Consider the following 19,739-nt stretch of genomic DNA (forward strand, 5'->3'; position numbering starts at 1 on the left):
GGGATCGTCTAATTGTTGCCCCTCCAGTGCACCTGATGTTAATTTCATTAACACCAAAGCAGCTGAAACCCCCCCTGACAAGATCAAAATCCAAGAAGCTTAAGTGACTTCGTGCCATACTTTCATTAAAAAGGTGTTCCTTTCATTTGTTACTTATGACTGCGTAATTGTTTTTCAGACATTAAAAACATCTTTACCTAAAACATGACAAATTTCACTATAACAGCCCAGCACAGGACTGCTGTGCTCAGCTGCATCGTTAACGGTGTTTCTTTTATCGTGGCTGTTTTCTGTAGTTTTTTCAATCTCTTTCAAATTTCATCAAAAATCTCAAATGATTGTTAATTTCAAAGGCAGCTGTGGAGGCAAGTAGGAGTGAAAACAATCAGACATCACCTGAATCCCAGTGACTAAAGCCATTTATTGAAGATACAGGAAGTTGTTCATATGACCTGATTGGTGGCAGAGGGAGTAAAACTGCTTGTTATCACACGCTATACTTCAAATTAGGGATGCACCGATACCGATACTGGTATCGGGTATCGGGGCCGATACTGTAAAATGTGTGTGTACTCATACTCGTAAAAGTTCATTAATCAGAGGGTGGCTTGTCATTTCTGTTGTAGTTTTTTAGATTGGCCACTAGGGGGCCAATTATTATTTTATTTATTATTTATTTTATAATAATTATTTTGTTTGTTTGTTTACAATATGGACACTCAATAATTTAAAAGTTTAATTTATTCGCAAACCTAATTTGTATTTATTTTATTCCAAACAGAAGTGTTTATTTATTATTCTGAAAGCTCGAGACAGTGCCAATAGTTCAGTGATATTTTGGTAAATTACAATGTGGAGACTCTGCAATAATTTAACAGAAGTGCTTATTTTTCACTTGAAATTTTTTTGTGGTCATTTTTATTAAGATTTTATTTTTTATCGGCAGAGAATATAATAAAACCTGTCTTCCAATTCATTGCATTTGTGTGTGTGTGTGTGTGTGTGTGTGTGTGTGTGTGTGTGGTAGAAGTATCGTTTTTTGTACTCTGTATCGGCAAGTACTCAGATCCAAGTATCGGTATCGTATCGGTTTGAAAAAATTGGTATCATTGCATCCCTACTTCAAATGTAGTCCAGTGTCTAATTTCAGGTTTATGTACGGCATATATGATTGGACAATGGTGACACTTGTCATTCTAGATGTAACAAACAGGCTAAATAACTCTGTAGGTGTCATGGAGCAAAAAAATGTCCTCACAAATTTGCAAAGACACTAGTGATCATCTTAATCATCTCTATGACCATTAATATTGTTATTTCAGGCACATGACTTAGACTGTGAGCACAGAAACTCTTTTTAATAATATTAATTTAAAAATAAAATTCAATTTCTGTAATTAATTTAATCTCTTAATAAGATTCAGGGTCAAGCTACTGCAGCAGTAGGCAGGTACCTGCAGCTGTTGAGCTGCCTCCAGATTCCAAATTGATCTTGTTTGTCGCCACATTAAAAGCTTTTCCTGTACAAATATCATTAAGCAAGCGAGTTAAAGCAAAACGAACCTTGCAGTGTTCAAACCCTTGCCAATTAACTGAGTTTTGTATTATTTATCGAGATGTGCAGTTGTCCTTTAATTCTGAGAAATATTGTTTTGTGTGTGTTTCTTTAACCAATTTGACAGTTTGTCTTGTTTGCACGTGTGCGACGTTTCCTTTTTCTCGCCACAAGATTGAAAAGCAACAACTTGTGAAATTTCACTATTTTCTTCTGAAATTCAAAGTAGATGCAAAATTACTGCATAAAAATGAAACATTTGCAATGTCTTTGGTATAAAACTAAAAGAATTATTAACCTGATGAGATTTTTAAAAAACAAAAAAGAGAAAAAGTCCAACATCTGTGTCCTTGTTTGCTACTGAGGCTGCTGTTTTTGTTTGTTTGTTGTTTTTGTTTGTTTGTCCTGGGGTATTTGTTTTTGTTTTTTTGTTTTTTACTTCAATCAGTGCCCATAAGCTGTGCCGGTCATTCTGCAGCCCCCAGCCTCCTCTTGAGGACCACTGTGATGGGTCCTTCAGGCAAAGCCTTGATCATGTTCCACGCCTCAAATCGAGTCATGTCTTGCAGACTTATTCCCTGGACCTGCAACACTTCATCTCCGCTCTGCAGACCGCTCTGCTCTGCCGCTCCCCCTGAAACATCCAAAAGACATTTTTTTTAATAACTGTCCAAATATTACAATTACTGCTCTTCTTTTTTGGAATCAAACTCAGTTTTTTCCCAAAATAAGCGACGAAAGAAACACTTGTGATAAAGTTTTCGTGAATACTGCCAGCCTCGTGAGTGCACCTGTAAAGATCCTGTTGATGACTAAAGGTCTGTCTCCATGGATTGAGCCTTTTCCTCCCTCCAGAGTAAAGCCAACACCACCAGCACATTTCTCCAGCTCCACACTCATTGGAGCGCCCCATTCCTCCACTGCGACAGCAAACACAGAGTATATGTAGCCTGCATAGTATTTATAATAAAAATGTCTGTTCTGACCTGGATAAGCCTACAGAGTTATGTCTGCATACATTTTGTGAATGTTTCTCAGTTTAAACATTTGATGTTTTCTGTGTTCTGTTGTGAATAAAACATATGTGTATGATATTTGCAGTCTTTGCATTGATTTTATTGATTTTGCACAGATTCCCAATTCTTTGGAAGTATTGCATTTTCTTGATGGTTGTGTGATTTCTGCTAAAACAAATTGGGGATAATAAATGTATTCCCAGTTGTCTGACTGACCAGCAGGATTTGGCTCTTCACTCCTGCAGCTTCCTTCCTCTCTTCCCTCCTCCACGACTCTCTTGCAGATGACAACGACAGCCAGCTTCAGATTGCGGGCCTGACGCAGAGCAGTGGTGGCATCAGTGTGCGTGACACCCCACAGTGTTTGTCCATTTATAGACAATATCTCATCACCTTTCTGAATTGTGCCCTCCTGAGCTGCCAGGCCACTGAGAAACACTTTGTGGACCTAAACACAAGATAATCAGTGAGACGCAGACACAAACAGGAAACAGCAGCAAATTCAGAGATCAGGTAGAACTAGCCTGAACACAGTTTGGGAGAAGTTGATTTCATATTTGTTTTATTGTTGTTTTGTTAGATGAGATCGCTGAAAAACTAGTTCATGCATTTATTACTTCCAGGCTGGACGACTGTAATTCATTATTATCAGGAAGTCCTAAAAACTCCCTGAAAAGCCTTCAGTTAATCCAAAATGCTGCAGCAAGAGTCCTGACAGGGACTAGAAAGAGAGAGCAGATTTCTCCTGTTTTGGCTTCCTGTTAAATCCAGAATTCAAAATCCTGCTCCTCACATACAAGGTCTTAAATAATCAGGCCCCATCTTATCTTAATGACCTTGTAGTACCATATCACCCTATTAGAGCACTTCGCTCTCGCTCTGCAGGCCTACTTGTTGTTCCTAGAGTATTTAAAAGTAGAATGGGAGGCAGAGCCTTCAGTTTTCAGGCCCCTCTTCTGTGGAACCAGCTTCCAGTTTGGATTCAGGAGACAGACACTATCTCTACTTTTAAGATTAGGCTTCAAACTTTCCTTTTTGCTAAAGCATATAGTTAGGGCTGGACCAGGTGACCCTGAATCCTCCCTTAGTTATGCTGCAATAGATGTAGGCTGCCGGGGGATTCCCATGATGCATTGAGTTTTTCCTTTCCAGTCACCTTTCTCACTCACTATGTGTTAACAGACCTCTCTGCATTGAATCATATCTGTTATTAATCTCTGTCTCTCTTCCACAGCATGTCTTTTATCCTGTCTTCCTTCTCTCACCCCAACCGGTCGCAGCAGATGGCCGCCCCTCCCTGAGCCTGGTTCTGCCGGAGGTTTCTTCCTGTTAAAAGGGAGTTTTTCCTTCCCACTGTCGCCAAAGTGCTGCTCATAGGGGGTCATATGATTGTTGGGTTTTTCTCTGTATCTATGAAGCGCCTTGAGGCGACTTTTGTTGTGATTTGGCGCTATATAAATAAAATTGAATTGACTTGAATAGATTTGACCAACACACTGTGGATAGCACAAATCCTGACTAGATTGGAGTATCGGAGTACTGGTAAACAGATGAACAGATTTTGTTTACTCGATTACTTGAATATGAATACATGAATCTATTAGTAAAGAACTTCTAATGCTGAATTACAAGATAAGGAGAAGTCCTAACTCCACTTATTACCTTCACTAAGGATCAGAGAAAGTCGAGCCTGAAATGACAGCTTCACTACCTCATTACATTTTTTATTAGACTCAAAATTTAAACGAGCCTTTTCAGTTCTTATACAGCTGCTGGTAATAACTCAAACTTGTTCCTAGTGGGTGTTGGACTCTGCCAGGGTTGCAGTTCGTCGCCAGTTCTGTTTATAATTTTTACAGGCAGAATTTCCAGGCATAGCCACGTGATGGAAGTAACGAGACTCAGCAGAGACGAGACTCAGAGTCTCGTCTCTGCTTTTTGCAGATGATGTGGTTCTGTTGGCTTCATCAGGTGCTTCCCTCCAGTTTACACTGGAGTGGCTCGCAGCAGAGTGTCACTACCTCCAAGTCTGAGGCCATGGATTGGATAAGAGTGGAGTGCCCACTTTGGGTCAGTGACGAGTTGCTGCCCAAGTGAAGGAGGTTAAGTATCTCGGGGTCTTGTTCACGAGTGAGGGGAGCAGGAGATTGCCAGGGGGGCATCTATGGGAGTAGAGCTGCTACTTTTCCACACTGAAAGGAGGCAGTGGAGGTGGTTCAGTCTTCTGGCAAGGATACCTGCTGGGCGCCTCCTGGGTACAGTGGTCCGGCATGTCCCACTGGGAGGAGGCCCAGGGGCAGACCCATGAGATTACATGTTTTGGCTGGCCTGGGAATGCCTCGGTGTTCCCCTGGACAAGCTAGAGGAGGTGGCTAGCTAGAGGGGGGTCTGGGTTTCTCTGCTTAGGCTGCTGCCCACGCGATCCAGGCCCAGATAAACGGAAGAGAATGGATGGATGGTATGGCTCATTATCACCAACAGATGTGACGGATATATCTGTTGGTGAAGCCAACTGAATACGTCACAGAATATCAGCTGAGCAATCAGTCGATGTGGGCTTGCAATTCGATGACTGTCAACCACTGTTTCATTTTTTCTTTTAAACATTATTTTCAGTGGATATTCACAGGGTTCGATTGCTCATTATTTGTGCTGCATTTTAAACTAATGCCAACTTTTCAGTGAATACAGTTGCAATGGTTTTTATTTCACATTAGACAGAAAAACACTTTGTAAAAAATAGATTACAATTCAGTAATAGAAATGTGTAGTGTGTATCTTACAGTAACAGCTTTGTTCTCCAGGTCAGACCCTCCAGCAATGGTAAAGCCAAGCCCAGCTCCCTCGTCTTTATGAAGAACCACTACATGGATGTCCACGAGTTGCTGTGGAAAGATGTAGGTTTACTTGAGCGGACATTTTTAAGGCATTTTTTCAAACACATTTTTCTATTTTCTGGACCATGTTTTTCAAATGTAATATTTTTACATGTAATAATAATAATAATGATAATAATAATAATAATGTATACTTTATTGATCCCCGTGGGGAAATTCCTCTCTGCATTTAACCCATTCACTCAGTGAAGCGATGGGCAGGCATTGGGCACCCAGGGAGCAGTGTGTAGGGACGTGTATATGTAATATTTATTTAATATTTATTACATAAATATTTATGTAATATTTATGTAATATTTATGCATATAAAATGTTGCACTTGCTTATTTAAATTTTGAGTTGTTTTTTTTTTTTAATATTTAGTTTCAGGAAAGTTGTTAGATTCACAGTAGGGTATAATTTAATATTAAAATATGTATAATATAATACATTGTCAGAGGCCAATTTAAAACAGGTTTGAAATACAACCATCCTTGTCATTTTGTTCCAAACACCAACTACAATATCCTACACAATATAGCAGAATCCAGTAAACTATGACACTGCAAATATATTTAGAGCATGTATGATACTGTGTGGTAAAGAAAATCTAGCAGCATTTTATTATATAGGAAAATTCATCTCCAGAAGACAAACTGCACAGCGTGCTTCAACAAAATCAATCATCTTCCTGTTAAAAGGGAGTTTTTCCTTCCCACTGTCACCAAAGTGCTGCTCATAGGGGGTCATATGATTGGTGGGTTTTTCTCTGCATGTGTTATTGTGGGGTCTGTCTTACAATATAAAGCACCTTGAGGCGACTGTTGTGGTGATTTGGCGCTATATAAATAAAATATATTTTTATTTATACACACAAGTAGCAAACGTATTGTTCAAGAGAAATGTTAAATCCTTTCAACATGTCTGGTGACAATATGTGTACTTTATTGGTCTTGGACAAGGGCATTTCAAAATTGCTCAATAGTGCCACTTACAACATCTTTATCAAAGTACTACAGACATGTAGCACACAGTTTGAGCAATGTTTATTAGTCCTTTATTTATCCAGGTAAAATCTCATTGAGATTAAAAATCTCATTTCCAAGAGAGACCTGGCATCATGGCAGCAAATGTTAATGTTATGTAAATGTTAATGAATGTTCGTACACATGTGTAATATGGCAGGTTGGATGAAATGACCCAAACCCAACATAAAGTCCACCAATTTGAATTAAAGATAACATTTTAGTACCAATTTGATCATTTCCTGTGGTCACACATTTTCAAACTCCTCCTAGGGATAATATCAGACCAGCCTAATATTTGGCCCAATACTTGGGTGATGTTAAATTATGATGCTTTTGAGCTTTTGTTGAAAGGCGTATCCGTGGCATCGTGGCAGATTTCTACCATTTGCCATGAAATTTATTTTGCAGGCATTCACTTATATATCTATTTCAATTTGATCCAGTTTCATTTATATTCTGCCAAATCACAACAGCAGTTGCCTCAAGATGCTTTATATTGTAAGATAAAGACCCTTGAAAAAAGTAATCAGTAACTAATTACTGATTACTTCCCCCAAAAAGTAATCCTGTTACCTTACTGATTACTTATTTTCAAAAGTAATTAATTACTTAGTTACTTAGTTACTTAGTTACTTTTTAAAAACACGATTTACAACCTGAATAGGTGATAAAGTGATAGATCTTTCAGCCCAATTCTACTTTTTCTGCATAATCATCATACAAAATGTAATCAAATGGAAAAGTCTCTTTTTAAAACTTGTTTTATTAGTTTTAATCTTTTAACTTTATGCATCAAGTAAAAATTTAATTATATGCACCATTCTCTGACTGGAAGAAATTAGTTTAACATTTAAACCTATTTTCTGCACATTCCAGCACATAAAATAAAATATTTTTTGTGTGTTTACACTCAGTCTTTCAAATAGATGCAAGTAAAACACAGCAGAAAATAAATAAAGTCAAAGACTAGCGGCCCTGTTGCTCTATTTTCACCTGTAAAGCAGGAGTGGGGTAGGCAGAGGTTTACCCTGGTGCAGGTGTGCAGCGGTCAGTGGAAGAATCCGCGAGTTTCTCTGTGAGTTTCCCATTACGTCGTAGCTACTCTGTGCTTGTTTGGAAGTTTAGGGGTTTTTTCGCTGTAAAAAGAAGTTTTCTTCCCACGCACAACGGACACTAATGTTTTTGTCACTTTTTATGGAATCAAACTCAAAGTAAGGTCAGTACTTCCACGCTTTAAACGCTGCACGCTCATACTCTCTCTGCACTCGATATATGATCCATTGTTGATCTGCACACAGCTGTTGTCACGAACGTCGCACTCGCTTACGTCACTGTCATGAGACATTCTCGCAAAAAATCACGGTTTTAGTAACGCAGTAACACAGCGTTCCTACGGGAAAGTAACGGTAATCTAATTACTGTTTTTGCAATAGTAATCCCTTACTTTACTCGTTACTTGAAAAAAGTAATCGGATTACAGTAACACGTTACTGTACTGCACTCGAGCGCACCATTTCCGCCTCTCTATGAATTACTGGGCATTAAATCTGTTCTGCCACCCACAGACTGACAGGCTGGTGAAGGAACTGAGTAAAACTTTAAAGTTGTACTTTAAAGTTAATTTTTCCTAAGTTCATTCAGGAGGATGTATGCAAATGGGATCACTGGTTAGACCCTCTGTTGTTTGCAGTGCAGGAGATGTCCGCGGTCTCCACAGGATTTTGTTCCTTTCGGTTGTTGTTTAGCAGGAAGCCGTGGTGGGTTGGATTTAATTACAGAAAATTGGGAGGAAGATATTTTATTTCAGTCTTTTTTTGTCTCCATTACTAAAGTTACATTTTGTTACTTAATGATGTATAACTGAAAATGTTACAATTTTTACAACTTGTCTCTAAAGATGGTGTGAATTAATGGAACTGTGATATACGACATGTTTTTTTTACCTTCAGTGTTTCTTCATCTAAAGCCTCAACTTCCTGAATCATCGTCTGTATTTCCTGTGAATTGATAGCTGAGATGACAGAGTGCGCAGAAGCAGAAGCAGTCTCGTTGTGAACTCCACCCTCCCCTCGATCAGTGATGCACTCCCTCAAAGTGAACAGGCTGTATTTATGGAGACAAAAAGGCATTAGATCAGTGTCAGGTACCCATGAGTGCAAGCATAGGTACAAGTATAGAACTGAGCATGTTTTTAAAAATTAACTACTCCTTCTTTGATTAAACTGGGAGTATTTGTTAAGTTAAATAATAAAGCAGTGCATTTTGCATGTCCACATGTCTCAACTGAAGCGATACCTGAAAGAGAATCCTCTGCCTGACGTGTCCAAGGCTAGATCAGACGCCTGCTGGTTAATGGAGTCCAGTGAAGAGGAGTCCTGCAGGTTTGTGGAGGAAGGATTACCTCCACAGACGGTCATCAATGCTTGTGACACCTGTAACAAAAACACACAAATTTAAAATCATGTTATTTTTGTGGTGAAACTGTAAACATACAAAGACAATTACATCGGAAAGTCCAACAAATATTTTGAATCTGTATATTGTAAATCGACCTTTGCTGATTTATGTGGAAGCCTTTTTCTTTCAAAACCCCTTCTTCTGTTCAGGTTATGGAGACAGGTAAGAGGATTCCTCGTGATAGGTAAGTTAGTTTTGTTTTATTTCTAGAGCCTTTTGTTTGTTGTTGTGGTGATGCCCACCAGACTAATAAAATATTTGGTTGTTGTAAAACTGCAAACTCTGTGGCAGCCTTGGTCCTTCCTTGGGACCAGGAAGCAGGTGCAATGTCTTTTTGCGTTGCTCTCTGGTTTTGGGGTGTAACAGCACACACAACAGATACACAACATACATCCACCCCGCAGGAAAACGAGTGAAGGAGACCATTACAACCAAGCTGGGTTTGTTGGGTGCAGAGGTTGAAGAAACGTCCTCCCTTTCTTTAATCACACCTGCCCTGTGTCAGATGTTCCTTTGACCCACTGAGAGGAATCACTTCAGAAACATCAGGAAAACTGGAGCTCATCAGGGATCAACTAGGATTCATAATCTTCACCAGGGGCTCCCTCAGAGAGAAATCTCCTTCTCTACTGTAGATGAACAAACCCAGCACTTTAGGAACACTCTTATACTGATGTTTGCTTTGTGTGATGGTAGAGTCACTTCCCATCATCCTCAGATAAAGCGCAGAGGCTCTGGACTTTTACTGGTTTTATATCCAGTCCTGTAGAAAGTGCCAGGTGGTTCGTGCCAGGCTGTTGGGCCTCTGATGGGGTCAACTGCCTGTCGCCTGTGGTTCGTTGAGACTCGCTCTTAGGCCATGGGTAACCCATCTGGGGCCTCCCTCCTTTTCCTGCTGGGATGGACACACAGCCAGTATGTGTGGTCTTATGTCTTCTGTACTCCTGGGGCTATGGATGGCCCGGATCTTTCTCTGTCTGCCTCTGGCTCCTGGGGTCGCTATAATGACTCCCCACCATTATCAAATACATTTGGTAACAAACAAAAATACAAAGGCACTCACTCCTACTCACAAACACCACAAAAAGATTGTTGATTTGTGTATCTGTCCATTTTCACATGTAAGCGAAGCTGGTAGAGGAACAAAATAATGTTGTACTGATAAATGTCAAGGCTGAATATTCCCAAACTTGGGAATATTCAGCCTTGACTATATAAAATAAACACAATATTTCCCCCATGTGTGAGATTACCTGATTACTGAAGGTAATTATCTTCCCCAAGCTTTCACTCTCTGGGTTGCTCACGGTGTTACTCTCTGTGGTCGGAGCAGCATTCCGAGTAGTCCTCGACAGCTTTCCTTCCTCCTCGGTCCAGTCAGAGGGATTTAGACCTTCAGTTTGATTGGATCTCACAGATGTTTCAGAATCCACTCGTTCAAGCTCAGACTCCAGTTTGGTGGGTAAGGCTTCACTGCTGTCATGCACTGGAGCAGACTGATAATCATTCATCCCTGACTCCACATCCGTGCTGATAGTCTGAGAATACATGGAATCAGTGGTAGACTGATTAAAAGGAGTTTCATCTTCAGAGGACTTTTCTGTTGTTTGTTGACGAGCTTCATTGCTGGTTGAGGCAATGGCACAGGGCGCAACAGCGGCAGGTATGTTGTCTTCCTCCTTACTGGGTGCTGGATCTCTGGACTGGATCTCTCTGGAAAATTCAGTTTTGTTCTTCACATTATCTCCATTTGAGGCCGAGTAGGAAGAGCAAGGGTCTCGGGATCCCTTCTCCACTGGAGAGAGGGTTGTTGAAGGAGCCAATGGTCTTCTGTTGCTCCCCTTTTCTGGAGCTTCTGGACTGGAAAAAGTCTCAAAAGAGTGAATCCTTTGCTTGATTGATTGGTTGGTTGCAGACGATGCAGATCTGATACCAAAGTTTCTGCTGAAGCTTGCAGCAGATGTTTGCTCTGATGGTTTTGCTTGCGTCTTCTGGTCCTGCTCATCCTTAATTTTCCTCAGACTCTGGCGAAACCAGGCAGGTTTGGGTGCCACTGGAGGCGCCTTTTTAAGTTCTGAAGGAGTTTCAGATTCATTTTCAGGAGTCATTGTGACTGTGTCATCGACCTCAAGGACGTTCTCTTCGTCATTCATTGTAGCAGAAAGGCCGTGAACATTAACAGTGACTCTGCTGTCTGTAACTTGTGGGTAGTGATTCTCGGGCAGCTTTTCAGAGGAGGTGTTCTAGTGAAGCCAGGGATCCCAGAGCTGTTCTTGGATAGGGTGATCAGCACAGGCCTGTCTCTTTAGAGTTTTTCTCTTTGGCTGTGAGCAGTGAGCAGCTGATGAACTACCTGCACAAAAGACACAGACAAAAACAAAAGAATTTATTGTGCATTTGAAACATTTCATGTCACAAACTTAAAATCTAAATAGTTTTAACTTAAAGGTGGATGCGTCTTAAAATCCACCAGCTTAACACTTTAAGACCTACCATAGAACCAAGTCCGCCAGAGCTTATATTATATTTTTACATGTTGTGGAGCCATTTTTGGGAGCATTTCAAGTTGATATGCATCAATACAACCATTACAGCCTAAATTTTAATAATATGTCTGCATTAAGTGCATAGTAATTACATAAATTGCAAAAAAGTGCAATAAACTACAAAAAAATTGAAAATCGTTTTTGTTTTTTAACATATATTTCTAGTTAGAGAAATTTAAGAGGCTTATCCCTCAAAACTGTAAATACAAAAAAGTTGCACAAAATAGTTTCCCACCACAGGAAATTTATTTTGAGTGTCTTCATAGTTTTATTTTTGAAATACACCAATTTCTATATACTGCAGGAAAAACGAAAATAAATATTATAGCGCAAATTTGCAAAAAAGCAGCATATGCATCAAAATAAACTATTTCCAGCAGTGCAATATGAGTCCTAAGCATCCCAGAAACGACACAGAAAGTCATAAAGTCAAAGATAACTTTTAAAAACACCAGTATAGGCTCATGAGGCCCTGATGGTAAAAAAAAAACTACATTTCTGCAAAAATGACGTCACTTCCGGTTTCGGGCAGGTCATGGAGGACATGCGATAGTTCGCGCTGATGGACGTAGGAAGTGTTATGAACAGCTGTTCGGATCGGCAAAGCGTGTTTCTGGAATATTATGTTTTTGTTGCTGCAAGTGCTTTTTATGCAGTTTTTGCAAAGCTATATGTGGAAGGAAACTGTGACCGAGGACAAGCTGATGGCATAAGATGTAAGTACAACTCCTCCGGTTTCATATGCAAAAAAAATTATTGCGCTAGCTCACGTGGTTGCAGAGCTACCGGGATTTAAAAATAGTTACGCAAAACAGAGCGTGCTGCTCTGACCGGCTTTAAAGGGTTAAGAAAGACCTCTTGGGTTAGTTAGTGTATGTCAACTTCTTTGTAAGGCATTTTTCTGTAGACACTGTAATGTCAAATTGTATAAGACTTAATTTGAATTGTTATATCTAGTTCAGGGGTGTCAAACTAATTTTACATCATGGGCTACATACACCACACTTGCCTGACCAATCTAAAGAAGTTACATATTTAACTGCTTTTCTACATAAATGGTAAATGGCCTGTATTTGTGTAGCGCTTTACTAGTCCCTAAGGACCCCAAAGCGCTTTACACATCCAGTCATCCACACATTCACACACTGGTGGAGGCAGCTACATTGTAGCCACAGCTGCCCTGGGGCGCACTGACAGAAGCGAGGCTGCCATATCGCGCCATCGGCCCTTCTGGCCAAGGACACAACGACCAAGACTGTCCGAGCCGGGGCTCGAACCGGCAACCTTCCAATTACAAGGCGAACTCCGAACTCTTGAGCCACGATCGCCCCAATAAATACAGAAAAAGCTGCTGTGGTAAATAAAGAAATCTGTCAGCACGAATCTTTGAACTTCTTCTTTTTCTGTTTTTTAACTGTTGTAAGAAACATGAAATTTCTAGAGTAGAAAGTGAAAACAGAAACAAAGTTACAGAGGTTTTATTGGAGACAGCTTAGGATTTGCAATTTGGCATAATTTGTGAAAGTAGAAATTTCTCCCATATTGAACAGCAGGAATTAGGTTTTCTTGTCAGAGGTCGTTTTTAGGGAAAAAACAAACAAACAAAACAAAAACAGCCGCCGACAACACCGCACACAACAGCAGACCAGTGCGTAATAAGCATGGGAAACTGGCCTCAAAGTACACTGAGAGATAGAGCTGTGCAGGAAATGGGATTTTATTCTGGTGGAAGCAAAACTGCAAAGTAAGAGAGAATTCATAACAATGTTTATCAGGCATGAGGTGCAGTCTTGGTCTTCTGTTGCTGCTGGTTCAGTGAATTTTGGTTGGAAAGTGACAAAACTGCAAAATTACAAACAATTACAACATTTAAAAAACAAAAAGCAGCCCCTGCACTGTGTTTAATCTATACATCTGAAATCTGACAGCCTCATATAAAAAACAGTCTCTTAGAGCCGTCTCATAGACTCTCTTAGAACCCAACAGGAAGTCAGACATTTTGAGTCTACTGACTAATTTTGGCGACATATCTCGCCATTTCTGGACCTCGTACTTTAACAAACTCCTTGTAGGGATTTCATCAGATCAACGTGATCTTCAGTGAACAGAAAGGCTGGAATGCAAAGCTTTTGAGGTTTTTGTGAAAGGACGTTGTCATGGCAGCACACCAAATTTCGATCACTTAAAATGAGATTATGGTCAGATGAGACCAAAATGCAAAACGCTATGTGTGGAAAACTAACGCTGCACATGACTCTGAACACACCATCCCCACTGTCAGATATGGTGGTGGCAGCATCATGCTCTGGGGGGGCTTCTCTTCAGCAGGGACAGGGAAGCTGATCAGAGTTGATGGGAAGATGGATGGAGCCAAATACAGGACAATCTTGGAGGAAAACCTCTTGGAGTCTGCAAAAGACTTGAGACTGGGGCGGAGGTTCAGCTTCCAGCAGGACAACGACCCTGAACATAAAGCCAGGGCAACAATGGAATGGTTTAAAACAAAACATATCCATGTGTTAGAACGGCCCAGTCAAAGTCCAGATCTAAATCCAATCGAGAATCTGTGGCAAGATCTGAAAACTGCTGTTCACAAACGCTGTCCATCTAATCTGACTGAGCTGGAGCTGTTTCAAAGAAGAATGGGCAAAGATTTCAGTCTGTAGATGTGCAAAGCTGGTAGAGACAGACCCTAAAAGACTGGCAGCTGGAACTGCAGCAAAAGCTGGTTCTACAAAGTATTGACTCAGGGGGCTGAATAATTACACACACCCCACTTTGCAGTTATTTATTTGTAAAAAATATTTGGAATCATGTATGATTTTCATTCCCCTTCTCACGTGTTCACCACTTTGTGTTGGTCTTTCACCTGGAATCCCAATAACATTGATTCATGTTTGTGTCTGTAATGTGACAAAATGTGGGAAAGTTCAAGGGGGACGAATACTTTTGCAAACCACTGTAGTTTCTGATGCTTCTTAGTTGTAGCAATCCCAATAACACTCTTTGTTAGGGTTGAACACAATATCATACTGGGCACCATAACTAGCACAAACTCTTAAGTAATCAGCACTGTGGTGGGACTAAATGACCACATCATCAACGTACATTAAATGATTAATAAGAAGGTTGCCCACCGTACAATCAGTCTTACAATCGTTTAACTTGACAGAAAGATCATCAAGATACAAATACAATAATCCACCTTGTCTGACTTCTGTAGATACAGAAAAAGGTTCAGATACCTCTGTACCCAAATTAACTTGCACAGTTTGATGTAAATACCAAAAGTGTAAAATCCTTTATCCATTTGATATGCAGGGACCCCTCTGCTTTGCAATTTAACAAACATCTTCAGTTGATTAACTCATCTAAAAACATTTCACCTCTCATCCAGGAAGCTTCTTCAGTTCCAAGCAATTGGTGGACAGTCCCAGATTTTCAGCCCTATTGGGAGTGTCCCTAAGATAGTCCTGGACCCATCACTCTTAAGGACACTATTTAGAGCATGGGTTGGACACTAGGTCTTAAAATCTGGGACTGTCCACCAATTGCTCTGAGAACGTTTAGACATTACAAAAGCTCCCTAATTTCACATTATACTCAAAGTTAGAGAGTGTGGTTATCTGTTAAAGGCACTTTAAAGATACTTTAGATACTCCAAAAAACTGGCCCCCATACAGTGGCCCCTATCAGACGGACTCTGTCCTTAGTAGGGATGGGTATTGATAAGATTTTCACGATTCCGATTTCATTTTCGATTCTGTTTAACAATTCGATTCTTTATCGATTCTTTTTTAAAAAGGAGAACACTAAGGTCGATTAGCTTAGAACTTTGTTTTTTATCTTCTCTTTGAACAAGATAGAAATTTAGCAGTAACATGGCCTTACAAACCCAACAGTGAGATCTTAGGAGATCCACAGCATACGGCTCTTCAATGGGGCGTCACAGGGTCCCCAGGGAAAAAATGTAAATGTAAAATAATAAAATAAATATTCTTCTGCAGCAATAACAAAGTATAACATAAATTATTCTGTAGCAATTACACAAGAATATCCAGTAATGTCCCTGCCTACAATTAAACACATTCACTTACTGAAAATCATCTGCTGTGGCAAACGGGTTCAAGCCTTTGACCACAAACTGAGTCTCTGCTCGGTGACATTCGTCTATCCTGCCTGAAAGGAGACGCTACGGTAGACTGCAGCGACAACTGCCAGCATCTGAGCCAGACTCTGTCTCATCATGTTTACCTAAACGCACAGTAATGGCAGGTTTGTAATAAGGCAGATCGCGCTAACATAATATGCACTGTTAGTTGATTATTTACCTGCATTAATGGGAGAGGACGTGCAAACGTTACCGCTGCTGCTGGGTTGAGATTCACGAGTCCGGAATTAAAAAAACGACATTCATTTAACAAGAACGGGTTTTCGATACCCATCCCTAGTCCTTAGTCCCACCATGTGTCTCACGTGGGTGAAAACCTCTCTCCCCCAATCAAAAAGTATATACGGACAGATACATTTGTAGGAACATAAATCCACTTTGTAGGTGATTACTATGCAACATTTACACACATACTCCAGAAGACGTATCAGAGAGCGACAGGGGTTAGTATCTTGGCCAAAGTTATCAAACCACCGACCTACGGAGCGACAGCCACCAGATAAAACCAGTTTGCAGGGAAATCTACGCTGACAGGTCCTAATAAAGTCCACTAACATGACAAACCACTCTCACCACCTTCAAAAATACCAAGGCAGTTTTCTTACCCACCTATCCACACGCGCAGTGAAATATACTCACACACAGAAACACACACCTCACACACACACACACACTATATAAGCTAAGACAGAGTTTTGTTCTGTATTTCAGCATATAAATGAAAACAAATGTGGCATCTCAAACTGACCAGGAACCTCTCTCTTCATTATCTCAGATATAAAATAACGTCATTAAACATTTTTGTTAATATTATGACATATTTTCACTGTTAAACTGTAGTTTTTTTCAAAACATACATTTCCCTGTTATTGGTGCTACAAATACTCAAAAAAAAAACCCCAACTACTTCCTCATTTTTAAGGAAACTTTCTTTTTTTTTAACTTTTATTTAAAATGTACATTTTCTTGAAGATTTTGGGGAGTTAAAGGTAGATAATTAACACAGCTAGTAACACACACTTTGCACTGTTTTTTGTTTTTCCACATTTGACTTACAGGCGTCATTATTGAGAAAATGTATTTGTTAGACTGGACAACTCCCTACCTCATATTTTTATTTGAAGAAATATACGAGATAGAAAAGAAATTGCTGCTAGTAATCAGCCTTGATTTGCGTTGTTTTATTCTTGCACAAGCACAAAACAACGCTGGTCTGACACATTTTATCACCGTGGTTGTGGGGCGACGTTGTCTCGTTCACTCTGTACTGCACCACTGCACATGGTTGAAATGACAATAAAGCCACTTGACCTGACTTGACTTGATAAAACAATGCAAATCAGCACTCAGTGCAGTGCAGCACTGTTTAACAATGCAAAACCATTTGCACTGTTAAACAGTGCACATCGTTTGATTGCCAGTTAATTTGAGTGTATTTTTAAAACATGTATACAAATAACAATACTTAAGAGAATTGTGTATTTGGTTTGTGTCAGTTGTTGAAAATAAATCTTATTAGTTATTAAAAATGTTACCGTAACATGTTCAGGGTTTGGCTACGTGAGATGATTGCTTGTTTGTATATTGAAGAGGTTCGTTATCGTTTGGCTGACACCCATTTTAAGTTTGTCGAAATCTGGGGCCCTTTTCTCAATCATATTAATGGGAATTTAACATAAACTTTAACCCATTTGACTGCACTTTGTGTTTGTGTGAAACTGCACCTCTGCCGGACCCTGATTCCTTCCTGGACATGTTTCCCACATCTTCTGGTCTTGGTGAACTCTTTGTTGCCCTGTCTAACCTCACACAGAAGATCATCTTCTTTGGACACTGGTGTTTCTTTTGAACTTTTGATTTGTACTGGCTAACTGGTGTATTTTTATTTATTTATTTTGTTTTTATTTTTTTTTCCTTTTCTTTCCTGTTTTCCTGTTTGGGTTTTTTGTTGTGTTTGGTTTCTGTTTTTTCTGTGCTTAAATGTTATTGTTTTTGAATCTTATGTCCTTTGTCTGGTGTGCCGTTATGTAACTTTGAACTTAAAATCTTATAAATAAACATTAAAAAAAAAAAAAAGTTAACGTAACATGTTCTTTCAGTTCGTATCAAACCAGAGAGATGCTAGCTGAGAACACTAATATGAATTTATACAATGCAGAAAAACAATGTTGTGGTCATATTTTGTTTCAGCTCTACTGAAATGCTCTGTCTAATACGATGATCGCTGTGTGATTATTAGGTGATTCTAATGATTCTCACAAATTCTCATGATTTGTGTCAGGCGTACATAAGTGTTTACAACCAACCTTAGTTGACATCTTTGGCATTGCATGATGTCATCAGGAAAGTATGTATGATGCTGTCAAGACTAATATACCCACGTATCATCATTCCTCTTTTGCTTGTTTTTGACAGCAGTAAACAGAAAAGGACACCAGGGTCCAAGGATTCATCTGTTTCCTTTCCTTTGATTTTCTTCCTTGAAGAATGAAAGCAGCTGACAATCACTGACAATGTTAGTACAGCTCCTGTTATTAGGAGCACTGCTGCTGCCCTGGATAAAGTCACAGCTTTTCTTTTTGTTTGGTGCTTACGGGTGTGTTGATGTTTTGTGTGTTTTGTGATGTATTTATCCCGTATGACAAACTATACAGAGAAAGACGAATCCTGTCTTTTACTTTCTGATTAAATGCTAACCACCGCAGCACCAGGCTGAGTTTGCTGTAACATTTTTGGAACAATTGCATTGTCAGCTTGTTCTATAGTTGCATTTATGTGGATAAATAACAGGTAACAGTACCTTGTCTCCGTCCTGTATCTCGACTGTTGTCACTGCACAGCACGACGTCTGCACGAGCGAAACCCTTGCTCGTCTTCGAGTGTTCACGTTCTTCTTCCTGCTTCACAAACAGGAAGCATTGTATCACAAGAACTTCTCTAGCAGCAACCACAGAGAGGTGCAACGACGTACCGTACTTCCGTTCAGACATTCAGCTGAGCAACTGTTACTTGACTGAATCAATACCTTCACACACACATGCATGCACAGACATGGCGATATCAATGCAAAAACTAAATGAATTAATAAAGGGAAAATACAATGCTGTTAACTGACAGGGTTAGCCAAACCACACAGCAAGCTTTCAGTAGCAAACAAATGAAAGTCACATTTCTTCACATACAATCCCAGAATCTTCTGCAGGTTTTTATATACTGATGAAGAGCTACAGGAGGCGTGAGGAGTGGAGTGAGTCACATGTAGGTCACTTGTTGCATCTGTAGGATCATTAGTGCACTGAGAGAAACATGGTTACTTACACAGGTTTAGCGCACTAAGAAAAGGCAGCGCAGTAAGATGGCAGCCGTTTCTGCTGATACATTTCAGGGTAGGAACTCAGAGTGGAAGTGAAACGATTGTGATCTGTCAGTTTCATCTCGCATGCATGTTTTCAACTTCCTTATATGGGCACGAAGCTTAGACGCTGTTTGCTAAACAAACATGAACGATGAGACGAGGATGTCTCAAAGCAGAAGGCCAATACAGCAAAACAAGAAAACAGCAAGAAACAAAAGAAACTGGTTTCACCTCATTGAACGCTTTGCATGAGTGTGTCCCTCTCAGCTTTCATCATTCAAATTGCTTCTTAAACACAGAAAGCACCCAATTTAAGCTTGAAGGTTTCAGAGCTCATCACAGCACAGAAACAGCTTTAGTGAAGGTTACAAATGATCTTCTTCTGGCCTCTGACAGTGGACTCATCTCTGTGCTTGTCCTGCTAGACCTCAGTGCAGCGTTCGATACTGTCGACCATAATATCCTATTAGAGCGATTAGAGCATGCTAAGATAAGATAACGTTTATTAGTCCCACACGTGGGAAATTTGTTTTGTCACAGCAGGAAGTGGACAGTGCAAAAGTTATGAAGCAAAAATTTGAATACAATAAGAATAAATACAGTACACAACATTACAGAATAGAATAAAATAAAATACTATATACAGTAGAATAAAATAGAATAAAATATACAATAAGAAAAAACATAGAATACAAATGCTATATACAACTGAGTAAAAATACAACGATGCCAGAA

At 39.7% G+C, this 19,739-nt stretch overlaps 1 protein-coding gene across 1 annotated transcript; it reads right to left on the reverse strand.

Moving 5' to 3' along the window:
* Positions 1 to 927: 927 nt before the first annotated feature.
* il16 (interleukin 16) lies at positions 928 to 18,521 on the reverse strand. The gene is made up of 8 exons (XM_087842866.1): positions 18,450 to 18,521; positions 10,186 to 11,285; positions 8,771 to 8,907; positions 8,419 to 8,578; positions 5,355 to 5,456; positions 2,788 to 3,019; positions 2,347 to 2,475; positions 928 to 2,189 (listed from the first exon to the last, which is right to left on the reverse strand). The coding sequence occupies exons 2-8, from the start codon at positions 11,083 to 11,085 to the stop codon at positions 2,023 to 2,025; spliced, it is 1,827 nt and encodes a 608-aa protein (XP_087698992.1). The 5' UTR covers positions 11,086 to 11,285; positions 18,450 to 18,521; the 3' UTR covers positions 928 to 2,022.
* Positions 18,522 to 19,739: the final 1,218 nt, after the last annotated feature.

Source organism: Neolamprologus brichardi, chromosome 1 (assembly GCF_056152115.1).
Source record: "Neolamprologus brichardi isolate AB-2024 chromosome 1, ASM5615211v1, whole genome shotgun sequence".
Taxonomy (NCBI): domain Eukaryota; kingdom Metazoa; phylum Chordata; class Actinopteri; order Cichliformes; family Cichlidae; genus Neolamprologus; species Neolamprologus brichardi.